Source organism: Hyposmocoma kahamanoa, unplaced genomic scaffold (genome assembly GCF_003589595.1).
Source record: "Hyposmocoma kahamanoa isolate Upper Pololo Valley unplaced genomic scaffold, ASM358959v1 202, whole genome shotgun sequence".
NCBI classification, from domain to species: Eukaryota; Metazoa; Arthropoda; class Insecta; order Lepidoptera; family Cosmopterigidae; genus Hyposmocoma; species Hyposmocoma kahamanoa.
Window position 1 is genome coordinate 9,592,184 of NW_020653726.1, and position 18,113 is coordinate 9,610,296.

An 18,113-nucleotide genomic window follows, 5' to 3' on the forward strand; every position below is an offset into this window, starting at 1 on the left:
TTTGACTCTCAATGTAGACAGGAACGGTATATTGAGGCCAAGTAGCTTGCATGTTTGTCGAAGCAATCATTCGCAAAATGTGAGAGACATGTCATTGATGCTTGTAAGGAAGAAATATGTACTAAAATGACCCCAATAAAGAAGATTTTTGAAAAACACATATCAAAATATTACGGAAACAACGATAATGAAGAGACTATTGTACAAATGCCTTCGTATGAAGAGAAGAAAAAAACACTGTAATACTGAATTTTCCTACTTAAAAGACGTAAAAATTCCAAAAATATTGGGGGATAGTTTCCTGGTCGCTGAAGATGGAGACATAGATAAAATTTTAATTTTTTCTACTAAATTGAGCCTAGACGCTGCTAGAAAGGGAAAATCTAAACAATTTTCAGGAGATGGGACATTTAAAAGAGTCCTGAAACCTTTCCGCCAAATATACACTTTACATTTAGATTTGAGCATGAACAGCCATGTCACAAATGTGGTACCCGTACTGTACGCTTTACTCCCGGATAAGACTGAAAGCACTTACTCGAGATTATTTAATATAATACGTAATCAACTGAGCATTAATATTGACATTTTTAAATGTGACTTCGAAAAAGCACAGATAAATGCTGTAAAATCTACTTTTCCTGACGCAAGTATAAATGGCTGTTATTACCATTTCAACCGAGCGGTGTGGAAAAAGGCAAAAGCCTTAGGAATTTGCGAAAACAAAGCTGGAAGACATATTACTCGTTTATGTGCAAGTCTCCCATTGTTGCCTGAACAGCATTTACATACATGTTGGTTAATGATAGTTGAAAGAATGGAGAATAATATCATAATGAAAAAATTGAAAAAATATTTTAATAAGCAATGGATGAGTATGGAATCGGAAATTATCAGCTGCGGAAACGATCAACGTCGTCGCAGCAATAATGTTTTGGAAGGGTGGAACAGGCGGCTTAATGTTAGAATGTCACACAAGCCTACACTCATTCGTTTTGTGTATGTTCTGAAAAGAGAAGCGTCGTACCAAGATACCCGTATAAAAAATGCGTTGTTTTCAGGCGCCAGTCGTAAACGAAATGAAATAAGCTTTGACTACAATTTTAAAAAACAACTACGAGAGCTAAGAGAGGAAAATATTAGGGGTTAAAGTATGAAATTGCCGTTTTATTGCAATAGGTTCTTTGAATTTTCATAGAATCTTCATGGTTTGAGGTTTTCGAATGAAACTTTTTTCAAATGGTTTCTGTGATTTTTTTTAAATTTGAAACATTTGAATATCGACTTTCAATTGTTTTTGTTATTCAATTTAGACAAGAAAGATGGATACTGCGAAAATTCGAGTGATTTTTGAATACGAGTTCCGACGCGGAACTAACGCGGCAGAAACAGCCCGCAATATCAATGCTGCGTTTGGAGAGGGGTCTACTAATGAACGCACCGTGCGATTTTGGTTTAAACGCTTTCGTGATGGAAATTTCGACTTAAAGAACGAGGCACGAGGAAAACCGCCGACACAGGTGAATAACGATGAATTAAGAGAGATAGTGGAAGCCGATCCTAGTCAAACTACCCAGGAATTAGCGGCATGGTTTAACGTTACCTTACCCACAATATTGACTCACTTGCGTCAAATCAATAAAATAAAAAAATACGAAAAATGGGTGCCTCATGATTTGACTGATCTGCAGAAAGAAACGCGTGTTGAAAGTTGTGTTGCCTTGTTGAACCGGTACAGAAATGAAGGAATATTGGATCGAATTGTAACATGTGATGAAAAGTGGATTCTTTATGATAACCGGAAAAGAAAAATGCAATGGCTGACCCCAGGTCAAATGCCACAACAGTGTCCTAAAGCAAAACTTACCAATAAAAAGGTAATGGTAACTGTTTGGTGGTCTCAGCATGGTGTTATTCACTATAGTTTTCTCCGATCTGGTCAAGCAATAACGGCAGATGTCTATTGTGCCGAACTCCGAACCATGTTGACAAAACTAGCAGTAAAACAGCCCCGACTCATGAATCGATCTTCACCATTATTGCTCCACGACAACGCGAGACCTCACACAGCACGAGAAACCATTTTGGCCCTTCAGGAACTGCAGTTAGAAACCATTCGTCATCCTCCGTATTCACCAGACCTTGCTCCAACGGACTACCATTTTTTTTCGTGATTTGGACAATTATCTACGTGACAAGAAGTTTTCTTCCCAGGAGGCAGTACAAAATGCTTTCACACAGTTTGTGCAGTCTAGATCGTCGTAGTTCTATCGCAAAGGCATTAATAACCTTCCCATTAGATGGCAGCAATGTATAGATAATAATGGCAACTATTTTGATTAAATAAATTTGTTAAAAATTTAAAAAATAAACAATTTAGATTTTCAGTACAAATCGGCAATTTCATACTTTAACCCCTATTATTACTCCAATGTCTTTTTTGGAGAATGTTATTTTATTAAGAAATCGTTATAGATAAATATTTATCCGTATAATTTTATGTGAAATAAATATTTCTATAATTTGGTTTCGTTTTTTAATTGGTTGTATTACTTTTTCTTCTAACTCGCAAAGTAGGTAGGAAGATGTATACATTGTATTCGACTGTACATCGATTGTCATTTTCTTAATCAGAATTATAACCATTGAGGTTTTCCAGATTTCAGGCATTTAGGGGCTCAAGGCATTTTGAGTTTCAGATGATATGTGAAGACGTAATTTTGACATTAAGTCCACGGTCGCCGGATGGATATTGACAATAACTTGCAAGTTATACATATTTGAAGCTTGTAAGTTCATTAAAAAATACTGTTATCTGTATTCGCCATTAATAGCAGAAACATCAAAGAAAGAAAAAACAGAACATATTGAAATTATCTTTCACAAAATTCAAATTGTATTCATCATCTCTTCACTCAATGCAAATAAAAATATATAACCATGTCCCAAATAGTATAAGGTGTATCAACGAATCCAAGGCTCTCGAAAGGCAACTTAAATGTTCTTTAAATAATAAGTTATTATAATTTATCTGAATATTTTAATGATAATTTTGATGATTAATTGAAATACACATTTAATTTTATTTGATAGTTTAGATGTCATACTTTATTATACTGAAGGTTTTTTATGTTAGATAGGTATGTAGATTTAATAAAAATATATCCAAAATGTCCTTACCTCGTTGTGCCGTATATTGGAACTTTCGACGTCGTATTTCGTATTGATTTTGTTAAATAAGCTATGTGTTATTATACATTTCTACAAAGCACATCTTACGTAAATGTCAAAAATAGTTGATATTTTTCAAATTTGTTGTGTAATGTAAAGAAAATAAATCATAATTAAAAATGGGAGACATTAACCTGTCTTTATCAAATTCATCAATGGTTTTGACTGTTAGCGAAGCTTGTCGAAGCTTCGAATTTTGTATTATTTCGTAGCGTCGGTGCTCATTATCAAAAATTTATAAAAATCAGCTGCGGTTTTTTGCGATTTCTATAGATATGAAAGAAATCGTAACAAATGTCATACCGCAGAAAAATACCGTTATCAATGCAACGCGACAAGATAATATAGATGCGGTTGCATTTATCATATTTATCAATATTATTCACACTACATCATTACTATATAATGCTCTGTCATATTAATTTCATAAATTTATTAAAACAAGCAGTCGTCTGTTACTGAATATACTTTTCCAACTCCTTTGAATATGAGTACTTTCAAATGTTTGGGACGGGAACTTAATACTTTCCTACATGGAAACTACACTTTCCTGGTGGAAGAAATGAATCGAGTCTAGAAACATTTTTACGAGATTGAAAACTTTCGGAGGACAATTTACGTTTGATAATTAGTGAGTTAAAAAAAATTGCTAACACAGTTTAACAGTCGATGGAGCTAAGCATCACGAAAGAAAGAAACCTTTTTGAAGGTTAACAGTGATTGGTGGGTCAAGAGTTTTCTGTTACTTTTTCAACGACAGTCGATTCCATTCCATCTATTTCAACTAGAAAACGAGGAAGACCATGTATGTCTTATGAAAATTCTTCAGAATCTAGTAAGAAGCTCAAAAATGCTACACTACTTAATGAATATGGATTCGAACACGTCTATGGTGCATATATTCAAGGGCTGCGATCAAAGGGAGACAGTAATGAAGCAAAAATTGTGGAGGCATTGAGGTCTGCAGATGTAGAGAAAAAAATATCAGTGCTAAAATTTATGGACGACTTTAATACCATCCAAACGCTGAGCGATCAAGAAGCATTAAGTGTATTTATTGAATTGGATCTGACCAGGGTTCAATATTTGTATTTGAGGAATATTACGGATGAACGGAACTGTTTCTTTCTACCACCTTATTACAAAGTACAAAAGAGTAAACAGAACTATTACCCACCTGCATCAGCTATTGAAATTACAGACACATGTGCAAAAATGTTATTCCTACAGAATTTATTAGATCACACAACGGCGAGGATATTGATGATAGATTCCGTGTACAAAAACGGTTTGAAACAGTTGGTTTTATATTGTACGAGCCCTGTACCCGTTGGGCTCGGCCTGCGACGCGTGGTCGGGTTCAGTTTACGGGGTGTGCTCATGTTCTTCGGTGGCACAGCAGTTAGTACTATGGGCGCTTGATGAGGAGGTCGATTCTCGATTTGGGCCAATTTAAGAAACGAACATTTCTAGGTTGTTTTGGTCTGAGTGTTCTGGATTATCGTTGTTTTGGTATTTATCAAAAGGTAGTTTATTCTAATTTCTATTATTATTTAATAATAATAATATAAATAATATATATATAAATAATATAAATTGAACTTAATAAAATATGCAACATTAAATACACTGACAGTTGCCGATCATTTTTCCGTGACCTAAAATTATTAACCTTCCGATGTCTGTACATCTTTATTGTCTGTACGTCTTTGACGCATGTATCTTTGTTAAGACGAACTTGAGTGAATTTCCAGAAAAAGTAAGTTCACAAGTGCACATTTCATACCAGGAAATATATGGTCCGAAGAAATATATGTAAAACGGCCCTATACAAAAATAGCGTTGTTGATATGGCACCCAAAATATTTAATAAAATTCCAGACGCAATAAAAAACCTTAGTGGAATGCAATTCAAGCATGTATTAAAACAATTATTAATTGACAAGTGTTACTATAGCATAGCAGAATATTTTAATGACAGTTTCTTAGAATAGGTAAATGCTGACAGTTGGGTACCATTTACTTATTAATATTTTAGACTTTTTAATTATTATTGGTTTTTTGGCATTGTATCCATTTTTCTTTTATTTTTATTTTGACATTACATTTTTATTTAATTGACTTCGTATGCCACTTTGGCTTATTGCAGAGATTCCATAAAATTATTATTACGATCTATATCATGTACCTGTAATAACGAATGAATAAATTAATTGAATAAAAATTCATTCAATAAAATCATTTAATTTTGTAAAACTTAATGTAGCGTAAATTGGAATGTTTTCTTTGTAAAATAAAAAATAAGGTATTTAATTAATAACTATTGTAACTATAGTGAAAAAATAGGATGGTTTGCATCAATATTAGACATAACTGGTTGAAGACTGTACCACCTGAGTCAACCGTGACCATGGGACCTGTAAAGGGCCCGAAACGTCGTCGGTTTGTTTGAAAAAAACAAACATACGCGATTTAAATCCGGAAAAATAGTTTCATTTCCGAAGTATGGCTTACATTTTTATAATTGTGAGATCTTGTACTCGTAATCTATCACGCCTCCGTATATAATTACCTCCGTACGAAGGCATGCGAACGCTTCGGGCATCGCCCTCCACGGACCTCGGCCTGCATCTCGGCACTTAGGATTTTGTTTTAAAAAAAATTAAATAGCTCTTTATTGGCGGTCATATTTAAAAATTACAAAAATATGTTATGACCACTAATTATTATCAAACAATCTTAGAAATCTTTTCGTGCTAATTTTCAGTACGAGCAAAGTAAGTTACATAAATAAATTACGGCTATATCGAAAAACAGCGGAAACAAAATTTTTACCCTAAATTATGATGCCATGTCATTTTCAGTCGAATTAGAAGAAATTTGTATCTATCGCCAAAAAAGTTTGTATGGTAGCCATATTGAAAAATGGTGAAAAATAAATTTTAACCGCTAATTATTATTAAACACTCATAAAGACCCCGACATGTCCATTTTCAGTCGAAATAGTGCAAATTTTTATCTGCCGCTAAAAGAGTTTGTATGGCGGCCTTATTTAAAAATGGCGAAAAACCAATTTTGATCACAAATTATTATCAAGCACTCCTAGAGACCCCCATATGCCAATTTTCAAAGGGATCTGAGCAATTTTTTTTCTGCCGCCAACGAACGCTTCTATGACCGGCCATATTTGAAAATAGCGAAAAACAAATTTTTGAGCACTAATTATTATCCAGCATTTCTAGTGGCCTTCACATGCCAATTTTCAGGCGAATAAGAGCAAATCTCTTTCGACAGCTATTCTTAACGAAAAAAACACTTGTATGGCATATCGAGTTTTTAGGTTTTCGCGATTGTTACACATAGGAAATGAAACTATTTTTCCGGATTTAAATCGCGTATATTCGTTTTTTCAAACAAACCGACGTTTCGGTAATGTCAACCATGACCATGGGACCTGTAAAGGGCCCGAAACGTCGGTTTGTTTGAAAAAACAAATATACGCGATTTAAATCCGGAAAAATAGTTTCATTTCCTACTTGTATGGCAGCCATATTAAAAAATGGCGAAAAGAATTTTTTGACCCCAAATTATGATTAAGGCTCCTAAAGACCCTCGCATGCCAATTTTCAGCCAGATCGAAGCAAGTTTTTCTTCGGCCGCATTTTGAAATCGGCATCTTGAATTTTTTTTAACCTAGGCAGTTGACCAGTGTTACCCTCTATGACATTCCTTCGAGCCTACCTATCTCTTAATAGTTTCCGTGATAGGAGACTTTGAAATTTGTATGGCGGCCATCTTATTTATTTGAATTTCGAACATTTTTTACTTCCCGCGGAAATTGACATGGGTGTATCTCATAAAAATGCACAAAAATCCCCCCCATGTACGATAGTTTTTGCAGGCCGTTGATCACTCGTTTACATTTTCCACATTCAAATCTTCTCATATTTGATTCTCTGCCTTGGAGCCTATCCGCGTACAACGGTATAAATATCTTTTTTCCACCATATCGGGAAGTATGCGTTCTATTTTTCTAAGTGAGTCTAAACTTGTAGCTTTATAAGTTAAAAATGAACTTTTTTTGACCATGATAGACGGCAAAGTAGCTCAGGTATTAACCGACACTCCTTCAAGTTCAACATGAAATATTTGTGGTGCTACTCCATGTCTAATGAAAAATTTACAAAATGTAACTGCTAGGCCCGAAAACGAAATGTTTTTTCTTTATGGATTATCAACAGGGCACGCCTGGAATCGCTGTATGGAGATCATTTTGCATATTTTTTACAACCTTTCGTTTCAAAAATGGTCAGCTATGAGTGCCGAAAATAAACAAATGAAACAAGAGAAGAAAACTGTGGTGTGGTGTGGTGGTGGAAGAAAACGGTAGTGGTGGATTAATAATTGATAAACCACGGCAAGGAGGTGGTAATACTAATGACGGTAACACTGAGAGAAGGTTTTTTATAATGCAGCCTGCTCAGCTGAAATTACGGCAGTCGATGAAATTTTGATAAAGCGACTCTATGTAATCCTTCAAGCTTTATCATCTGGCATAATTATAGATTCTCAAAAATTTGGGGAATATGCTTTGGAAACTGCAAGAATATACGTCAGTAAATATGATTGGTATTACATGCCATCGTCGGTAGACAAAATATTCATTCACGGAGAAGGTATAATTAATCATTTTGCAGTGTTACCAATTGGACAACTTTCAGAAGACGCTCAAGAATCTCGTAATAAAGACTACAAAAAAATTTGATTACACCACGCAAGAAAGTGCTCTAGATATGCAACAAATGAAGATGTATTTCACACGTTACTTTGTACTTCTGATCCATTTATAACCAGGAACCGAAAGCCTTATGTTAAAAATCGACAGGAGCTTGACGAACACACGCTACGTCTATTGAAAATGGACCAACTCATCACTGATTCTGAAAAAGACATTATATTACAGTAATAATAGGCCATGATAGAAGAGAAGCTAGAGTCTAAAACAGATATCTGAAATAATAACAAATATGCTGTCATGTTTTTTCTTGTCTCATATTTTTATTTTTTTATTTTATATAATTTTAAGTAAAATTTATAATTACATTTAATTTATTTTATGAATGAAGAATTACCGTAACATGGATTTTCGATTTTTAAAAAAATAAATAATTGGGTAGTATTACCAGCGAGAGATTTACGATTTTGCACATTTTTTTGTCTCTCAATTACGGGTAGTTTAATAAAAATGTACATACGTTTAAAAGCGTCGTAATTCCCTCTATGTATAATAAAAAATTGAAATGCATCTCAATAAACAAAAAGTTACAGATTTTTAGTCCGTAACTGACCTAAATTTCCCATAGTGCGCCGCTCCGAATTTGCGGAATAAATCTTGCAAGACAATGCTGGTGATCAAATATAACGTAGTTATGAATTATAGAATTAGCAGTTACCTTGTGCTTTGAGTCTGTGATTTATCTTCATCTATCTATCATTTCAAGAGTTAGTATGATTGTTGAGAAACTGAACCGAAAACTGGCGGTCTAGACTTTTTCTTTATTTTTAAGAGTGTTTAATCTTTATAGATATGCCACCTTCATTGGTATTCCTTAACAGTCAGATATTTCTTCGTAAAGGTACTTTTTGGTAAATTTTAAAGTGCTGCCTAATTCAATACCAGCCTACTAGATTTTCTCTCAGTACCTATTTTCATAATATCGTCTTTGCGTTATTTAAAGGTCACACAATATCTTATGCTGGCGCCCGTTGTATACGAAAAATCTATAAGTGTAACTATGTGCACAAAAATTAAACACAAATATTGAGAAATAAAACAGGGCGCAGCAATAGGAAGTGTATTTTTGAAAAACATAACTGAATTGATGATTGATGAGCATACACAGAATATATCATAATTTGATCTTCGAAAATTGAGCATTATCTACTGGGACTACCTTAATGTAAAACTATACTCAAATCATACTCAATTTATTTGTAGTCACATGTATGTCATCAGCTGAAATATGATTGCTTTTATTACTTCCCATATATGCTCACATGAACTGTGTAATCCAAAATTTAGAGCCTATAAAACTGAAAATGTTAATATACAAAGCAAGCCTGCTTTGAACACAATTTATGGGATAATAATGTGTAACTCACTGAGTGCACGCAGTGATTACATTAGACGTGTGTAGCGACGCGCAGAACGAACATTACTCGCAATGTAGTTCGCGACAAGTGAAGTGTGCACGCTGCTACGTAGTTCGCAGAGCGAAGTTAGATGTGGCCAACATTAGCGGCGCTCACGCCGCGAAGTGAAAGCTACGTAGCGCAGACAATAAGAAGTGCAGACACTGACGAGTTCGTTCTCGGCGCACAGGCCAATGATAACCTATAACATAGTTATCATTGGTTTATGTGGGTCCATAAATAAGGAATGGAATCTTTACATTACACCATCGTCTCTCAGATTTACCACACATTGGACTTCTTGGTGGAATAAGAAATTTAAACATTGCAACCAGTGTGCAACAGCAGCAAAACTAATTTATTTAATAATAATAAAAGTTCTAGTTACCTGCTACCAGTGGTTATTATAAACATCAAGGTACTCTGTATAAGAAGGTACTTAATGAATCAGTAATTCATAAAGATTCCATGCCAATTATTTAATATCCATGACAAACACGAATGATGGTTGACAAAAAGCCTATTTTAGGTGGTTGAAAAGGTTACCTGCGCCGGCGGCGACGCGTGCAGTCTCTGGCGTAGTGGCCACGGTCCCCGCAGTCGTAGCAGCGGTCGTCATACGGGCGCGGAGGCAGCCGGGAACGCGGTGGCGGCCCGCGTCCGCCATAGCGTCCACCGTTCGACATTTCAACCCGCGCGCGGCGGCCACATATTGTACGACCATCTAAACCTCGCACCTTTAAATTCATCCATAGGGTAGGTTACATAATGCATGTTAGAAAAAGCTTCAAGGCTACTACAAAAATTTTGCTCCTAACCTGATGCCACATTAATTACCTAGTCTGTAAGTAAGAAATTCTCTGTAGTATGAGTACCACAGCAATATTATTAACTTTGGGGCACTACCGTAAAAAAAGTATACCAGAACCCTTTTAGGAAATTAATTTCCCAAATTTGTCTATCTGGGAATTAATGGATATTGTTCTGTTGCACAGGAGGCGAGATTCGAACATAATTATATAGTTTGATGTGCTGTTGACTGCACATTATTTGCTATCTTTATATGTATAACATTGAATTTGAGCTCTAATGAGAAGCCCACTTTTCCAACAATAATAAGATATAGGTGTAGGTGGAAATTCGTAAATGGCATTGGATTACTCATATTTAAGTTTACTATAATTGTATTATTTGTCCGTGAATTTTCCTAAAATGTATAAATAAATAAATAAATAAATAAATATATTTTCTTTTCTTATCTAGTTGTGATAAGTAATATTATCAAATACTTACTTTTTTTCATGAATTTGTTTAGATAAAATTGTGAATCCTGAATATAGCTTGTAACTTATGTACCTGGATAAAGCTTATAAAATGAAATTAGTTTGGCTCTTTACAGAGCAGTGAATAGAATATTTATCAACTGCAATCACTAGCTGCTTGTACCTAAACAGTCAGTTGGCGTAATAAATTGTCATTATATTGATCCTGTAAATCTACATGCAATTTTGCTTTATCCATGGTAGTTTACAAGGGCTACGGTGTCGTTGAGGGGTACTGATGGAAATGCCCACCCTCTATTTAGTTATTTTGTCATCTAGATTAGTGATACAGTTTATTGAACAGACTTACCGCATCCTCGGCATCACGAGGATCTTCGAATTCAACAAACGCAAAGCCGGGTGGATTCCGAGCCACCCAAACATTCCTTAACGGGCCGTAATATGAAAATGCATCTTCAAGTTCAGGTTTGCTCGCGTTGTTACCCAAATCACCGACATAAACCTTGCAATCACCGTATCTGGACATATTTCCTAAAAAAACAAGCCTGATAATATATAAACAAAGCTAACACTTTTTTCAAAATGTTTATAAAATACAAATATCTTTAAATTCAGTGACAAAATAAATGTATTGGTCTATAACTATTCCGGTCAGAATTAATAACAGGGAAAAGAAATCACGATGAATGGTTGAGAGTTTGTTTCAATTAGTGGCGATTCTACAGTAATTGCCAAAGAACACAGATCAGTAATTACTTTATCAAAGAAAGAAAGAATTTTAATAACCAATCCACCACACAATTCACACCACAAATTAAAAAGATAAATCCAGCCCCAAAATTTACCACAATTGACCAAAATGGCGGTTTTTTTTGTACTACAATTATATATAACGACTGTGGCGTCAAGCAATACAGCCTATACTTCATTTTGTCTTCATTTTGGATTAACTTTCCATATACGTTTTCAATCCAATGACATACTCGATGCATGACATCAATAGTGGGAATAATGTACTCTACAGCTTCATAAGCTTTTTTGTTCTCTAGCATGAGGCGGGAAATGTATTCCTCTCCTCTTCTAATACCTCATTTACATTCAGCCGTAGTGAGCAGGGAAGTGGGCAGGACGAGTGTGTAAACGCGATACTTCTCATGCCACTGCCATTGCCACTCGCGCTGCCCGGCGCTCCCCAAAATGGCGGTTTTTTGTGCGGAAGTCAAAGGACCGGCAGCGCGAGCGGCAGTGCGTGTTCACATTCTGCTCCGACGCTCAGTACTCGCCAAGCGCCTGGAGGAGAAAGACTACTTTAGATCATCGAAAATGCCGTCCGAATAGAGCAATGAGATTACAATAAAATTCTTAGAACTACTGGAAACGGAAAAAGTCATTTGGGATGTTAAGGATAAACAACATAAACAGAAACATTTTGTTCAACAGAAATTCAAAATCGGTACGAGACATTCTGCAAAAGTTAGTAAATTCCCCAGATTCTTCACTATTCATTTCATTGAAAAAGTTATTCATTACGTCCCTGAAACAAAAGACAGGCATGATAAACAACTCATACTTACTAATAGAATTAGTATATGCATTAAAAAATTAGTTAAGTAGGTAGGTTGATAATTAGGTACTAACAAAGTTCTATTTCGATGGATAGATATCATCCACCATCGTCTACGATGAACATTCTTTTTTGTATTCGATATCTTTTTAAATATCGAACATAATTATGTATCGCAAAAAGAGACAGCGCGGCCGCTGTAATTATTTCGACGTCTGCCATTGCCGAAACTTGAAAGCGAAGTGAGTGGTAGGGCAGTATGTAAACACACACTCCTCTCGATCCTGCTGCAGCAGTATTTAGGGAATTATTGCCGGCAGCGGCAGGGGCTGAATGTAAAAGGGACAATAGATCTTCATTAAGCCATCTACTAGCAACAACAACCTTTGCACGTTGAAGGCCTTTTGAAGGCAGGACAAAGGGTGTTGAGGATGAGGAAAAAAACCCAGTTGTGGTCGCTGCAAAATTCACACTCTCACTTATTTTACTTTTGAAGGATGCAGTCAATTATAAAAATGGAACAAGAAATTTCGAATTTAATGGCCAAAAGAACGGTGAAGAAAATGACGATGCAGGTCGCCAGTATGGCCCCCTACGGAGAGAAGCATTTTTTTACAAAACGTTGCCAAAAGTGATCTGCGAGTCTCTACGCTTTTCTCCAATCGGCGCGTCTGTGGAGATCTGCATCATCGAACTTCTTGATTACCGGCTCATTGCTGGAGGTGCCAATTAAAAAGGTGAATGGAGTTATAACGTGCTCTGAAGCCACGTCGACTGAAACATGGGTGAGAGGTGTAGCGTTTAAGATGCATTCGGCTTCAAGGAGCAGGGTGTTTAAAACCTCTTCTTTGGGTGAGATCTCTTTCAGGGTTACGGCAATGGTAGATTTTACGGACCGAACCAACCGCTCCCAACAACCTCTCATGAACGGTTGCAGACGGTGGTATGAAACACCACTCTATTTTACGATCTGTGTAAAATTTAAAGAGCTCCGGCAACATCCTCGCCGCGTCGACGAAAGAGGTACTGTTGTCAGAAAAAATGCGGGCAGGACATCCTCTTCTGGCAATGAAGCAACGAATCGCCATTAAGGCAGAGTCTGAAGATAGCTTTTCTACGATTTTGAGATGTATTGCCCTTACAGTCATGCACGTAAAAAGCGCTATCCACCTCTTGGCTTTGCGTGTGCAGATGGTGACGGGGTGAGTGGGCCGAAGTGATCCAGACCGACATGAGTGAAAGGCCGCTGGTGATGTGCCATTCTGGTAGCGGGTAGATCTCCGATGGGCAGTGACACGGGCTTGGCCTTTCGGTTGCAGCAGATCTGGCATTTCTGGGACGTTCCTCGGACGGCTGGTCTTAGGCCAAGAATGTAGAGAGAAGAAGAAATTTTCCTGAAAAAAGATGAAAAATATTCGATTTATTTGCTAACAAATTTTGAGGAACATTATTAGGTACTTAGCATACAGAAAACGATGAGAGGTAAGCGAGAGGGAGCGGTCGTTCCTCATTTTAACATAACAATGAATAGTTTAACGCCACTATGGCCAGGTGATAGTTGAGGCCAAGCTCAATGCCATCATGCGTAGCATGGCAGTATATCGCATGCGATAATAATAAACCTCCCCGTGACATATTTATCGCAGTCGATTTCTCCTCACCTTACCGTGCAGAGCTGTTAAAATGTTTTAAACTCAGATGTGATCTTGCCATGGTCATGTTTGACATTGCGATATACTTTCGCAGCCATTGGTCGCGGCACATGAGTAAAGAAAATATGTGCACGCGGTGCGTCAAAAATGTGAAGTCACATTGCTTGACACCTTCGTTATTGTATATAAAATTTCAAAGTGGCGGTTTATTACTCGAACAGACAGCTAAATGTGGGTATAATAAATTTATCGCGGAGGCCTGAACGGGGCTGGTCTATGTTAAATGTAATACTAAATGTCGGCCGTTCTATGAAAATTTGGAAGGTGACTTTTAAAATTTGAAAGGCTATTTTGAAATCCTACATTTTTAAGTAACCAACGTTTAGTAAGAATGATACAAAATCGAATGGATAGTCCGACTTTGCCATAAAAAATAGTCAATACGATCCAATTACTTGGATCGTATTGGCTATTTTTTATGGTATGGTGTCATCGAGTATATAACCAGAAATAGAGACGAAATAAGGGCCATATATTCCTGGTAACACATTAGCGATACAGCTCTTTTAAATATCAACTCTCGTTTGCACTGAAATATAGACAGGCCAACTACTGACCTGTGTGTACGTCTCCGTGTATTCCAAAAAATATTCTGTATTTATTGTAATAAAGATAATATCTCTAACAATGCCGTGCTGTTCTATTCGGTGGTGTGGGAAAAAGAGCAAAACATCTAATTACAAAATAAACGGAATCAAATTTCATCGGTAATTATACAACGTGTCCCAAAATTCAACGATAAGCGGGCGCTGGAGAGTGGTACCTGCGTATAACTACTTGAGGAAAAATAAGAAAAAAAATTTATATCATTTTTTTTTAAATTACGATAAAAAAATTGTTATTCTTCGAAAATTTACTCCCTTAATGATATTTTAAATCACCACAACCACAATTTTTCAGATATTTCTGATGTTGTTATTTTAACGGCCACCTAAGTAGTACTGCTGTCTACCACGACTCTTAAAATTCCCAGAATGCCTGCAATTTTACAAAAAAAATCCATTAAAATATTTTTTCCTTGAAATTTTGAAATATTTTTACCTGCAGTCGACTTTCACTCATCGTTTTGTAAAAAAAAAGTACGGACACTACTGCGGCAAGTATTTTTAAAAATTGACGCAACTAACCAAGATTCCAAAATGGTATAATACTTTAAGAGAACTAGGCGCAAAAAAATATTGGTACCATTTCTAAGAAAGACTAAATTTCTTGATTATTGTTCTTATTCATAATAATCACTTTCACTATGTGCCGAAAAAAGATTATTTGATGCAATTTCTTGGAATTTCAATGGCACATGTGCGTAGTCGATACAATTTAGAAATAGAGAGAGAAAGATAGCGAGAGATATACGTTAGAAAGAGATAGATAGATGCCCTTTGTTGAATAACAATAAAGCAGGTACTTAAAAAAAATGTTGCAAAAAATATTCGTACCATTTTTAAGAAAGACTAAAATTCTAAATTATTGTTCTTATTTATAGTAATCACTTTTACTATTTGCCGAAAATAGGTTTTTGTTGCTGAAAAATGTTGAATAAATCAAAACAAATGGTATTTCTTCATTTAATTTATTTATTGCAAAATTAACATTACCTATAGTAAATGTTCAAATTGTTTGCCACCAGCATTAATACATGCACGACATCGCCTTAAAAATGATCGTTTTGTCTGTCGTGCATATCTTCTACCGTTGATATGAGCCGCAGCTTGATTGACTTTTTGCCGAAGCTCGTCCAATGTTGTGATGGGTTTTGCGTAAATCCTGTCTTTGAGACAACCCCAATAGAAGAAATCCAGGGGGTTTAGGTCGGGTGAACGGGGTGGCCATAAGATAGGACCAAGTCGGCCGATCCAACGCCCAGGATATTCTTGGTTTAAGTATTCTCGCACAGGACGGGCGTAGTGAGCTGGGCAATCATCATTTTGAAACCACATGTTTTGTACATCACTTAAGGGGATGTCTTCTAATAATTCTTGCAAATCATTTTGTAAAAAGTTCAAATAACTATCACCATCTAAGTTTCCTTGTAACTCAAAGGGCCCAATCACTTTTCCATTTAATATGCCTGTCCATAGGTTAACCTTGAATTGATATTGGGATTTGTCTTGCTGGTACGGATTTTCATTGCTCCAACTACACACATCAAAAAAAGTTTGCGATCACTTCGAAAAACTGAAATCTTTTTTGTTACTGTAGATTATATTATGATTTTTTCTTCTTTTTAGATTCTTTATTTAAAAATAAATTAGAACATAAAACAATGACCCCGTTCAATTGTTTTTTCATATAAAAAGGCTTTCAGTCCTAGCTTACGCTCATTCAGAAATCTGATTTAGTCAATTATAAGGGATTCAAGATATTTTTCGCGGAAAGTTGTGATTGAAAAAATGCCAAGAGGATTATCAGAGGTTTTACGAGCTAGAATAGTAACTTTGAGGGAAGAAGGATACACCACGAGAGTAATAGCACGCAGACATGCTATATCCCAATCCTGTGTCGTGGCTACGTTGCAGAGGTATCACGGAATGGGGAATTTAGCTGACCGACCCCGCAGCGGTCGCCCAACTGTTTTGACAGCTGCCCAAAAGCGCTATATTAGATTGCTGGCAGCCCGTGATTCAACAATCAACGCCACTAAAATAAAAGCAGAAGTCAGGGCCGCCTCTGGGCTTGAAGTTAGCACGCAGACCGTTCGCAATTGCTTGCACCAGGCTGGATTACGAGCATGGAGGTCTTGGCGAGCTCCGCTCAATTCCCGGCAACGTCAACAACGAAGATTACAGTGGGCTAGACTTCGGCAAAATGAAGAAGGTGAGGACGAAAACATTTGGCAAAACTGTCTCTTCGTTGACGAATCCCGAATCAGCACTCATCCAGATAACCGACGTGTCCGTGTCTGGAGAAGACCAGGCGACCGTGAAAGACAAAGAACTGCCACTGGAACAGTTCAGCAAGGCGGAAAATCGGTGTCCTTTTGGGGTGGCATTATGATTGGAGCTAGAACGCCTTTGATCCCGTATCGGGGCTTCATGACAGCAGACATGTACAAAGCAGTTGCTATTGATGATATCGACAGACCATTCCGAGTAAACCATGGGCACCAATTTGTACTGGTCGATGATAATGCGCCCGCACATCGAGCTCAACGAGTCAATGCTGCTCTTCAAGAATACGATATCACACGATTAGACTGGCCTGCCGGCTCGCCCGACTTAAACCCAATAGAGCACGCGTGGGATGCTCTTAAACGAGCAGTATGGAACCGTGAGCCACGTCCCCAGACAGTTCCAGAGCTCAGGGAAGCCGCTATTGAAGAATGGGATAGGTTACCCCAGGAAATGCTGGATAACTTGATCCTCAGCATGCCCAGGAGGATCTTCGCATGTATTCGAGCCAGGGGAGGAGTTATTTTATATTGAATTCACACCTTTTAATAATAAATTGTTGTTTAAGTTTAATTAAACAGTCTTTTTCTTTCTATGAAATTTCTATCACTATTACATTATGATTAATGGCTCAATTTTTTAAAATAAATAATAAAAAATAGTTTTATATTTTAATTTCAAACAGGGTATTCCTATTTAAAGAAAGCATACAACATAGATTTTTTCTTGATAAAGTTAAATTTAAAGAATTATAGGAGCTTATGCTATTGATCGCAAACTTTTTTTGATGTGTGTATGTAAATTGTGAAGATTTAAATAACCATCTTTCTTGCAGGTTGTTTCGTCCGACCATAGAACTTTTGTCTAGGAACTGGGGATCTTCCCGGTGTTTTTGCAGCATCACACGGCAAAATGCGATCCGTAGTGGATAGTCCCGAGGCAATAACGTCTGCACTCGCCTATAGTGATATGGGTGGAGCTTGTGACGTTTCAGAATTCGATGTGCCGTACTTTTTGGGATTCCCGTAGCTGCTTCTATGGCACGTACTGAGGTAGTTGCATCAATGTTTATTTCATTGAGAACTTCTTCATCGCATTCCGATTTCGGTCTTCCAGCGTTTCTTCTGGCAGATGGAAAATGACCCTCCGAAAACGCTCGATGCACATTCAAAAATACTCGATAATCCGGGTATCTTTCAGTGTTTGGGTACCTTTCTCGATACAATCTGCTGGCAGCGTTAGC

At 36.7% G+C, this 18,113-nt stretch overlaps 1 protein-coding gene across 4 annotated transcripts in view; it reads right to left on the reverse strand.

Moving 5' to 3' along the window:
• LOC113226941 (serine/arginine-rich splicing factor 7-like) overlaps nt 1-11,880 on the reverse strand; it is a 20,159-nt gene extending 8,279 nt beyond the window's left edge. Inside the window, exons 1-3 of one of the 4 annotated variants that reach the window (XM_026459756.1) lie at nt 11,794-11,880; nt 11,056-11,237; nt 9,970-10,160 (exon numbers count right to left, since the gene is read on the reverse strand). In XM_026459756.1, the coding sequence (XP_026315541.1) occupies nt 9,970-10,160; nt 11,056-11,232 (368 nt within the window). In that variant the 5' untranslated portion in view covers nt 11,233-11,237; nt 11,794-11,880. Of the gene's footprint in view, nt 1-9,393; nt 9,626-9,969; nt 10,161-11,055; nt 11,584-11,793 lie in introns of those variants that run through there. The other 3 variants (XM_026459755.1, XM_026459757.1, XM_026459753.1) reach the window with 3 other exon arrangements.
• Between the last annotated feature and the right edge of the window lie 6,233 nt (nt 11,881-18,113).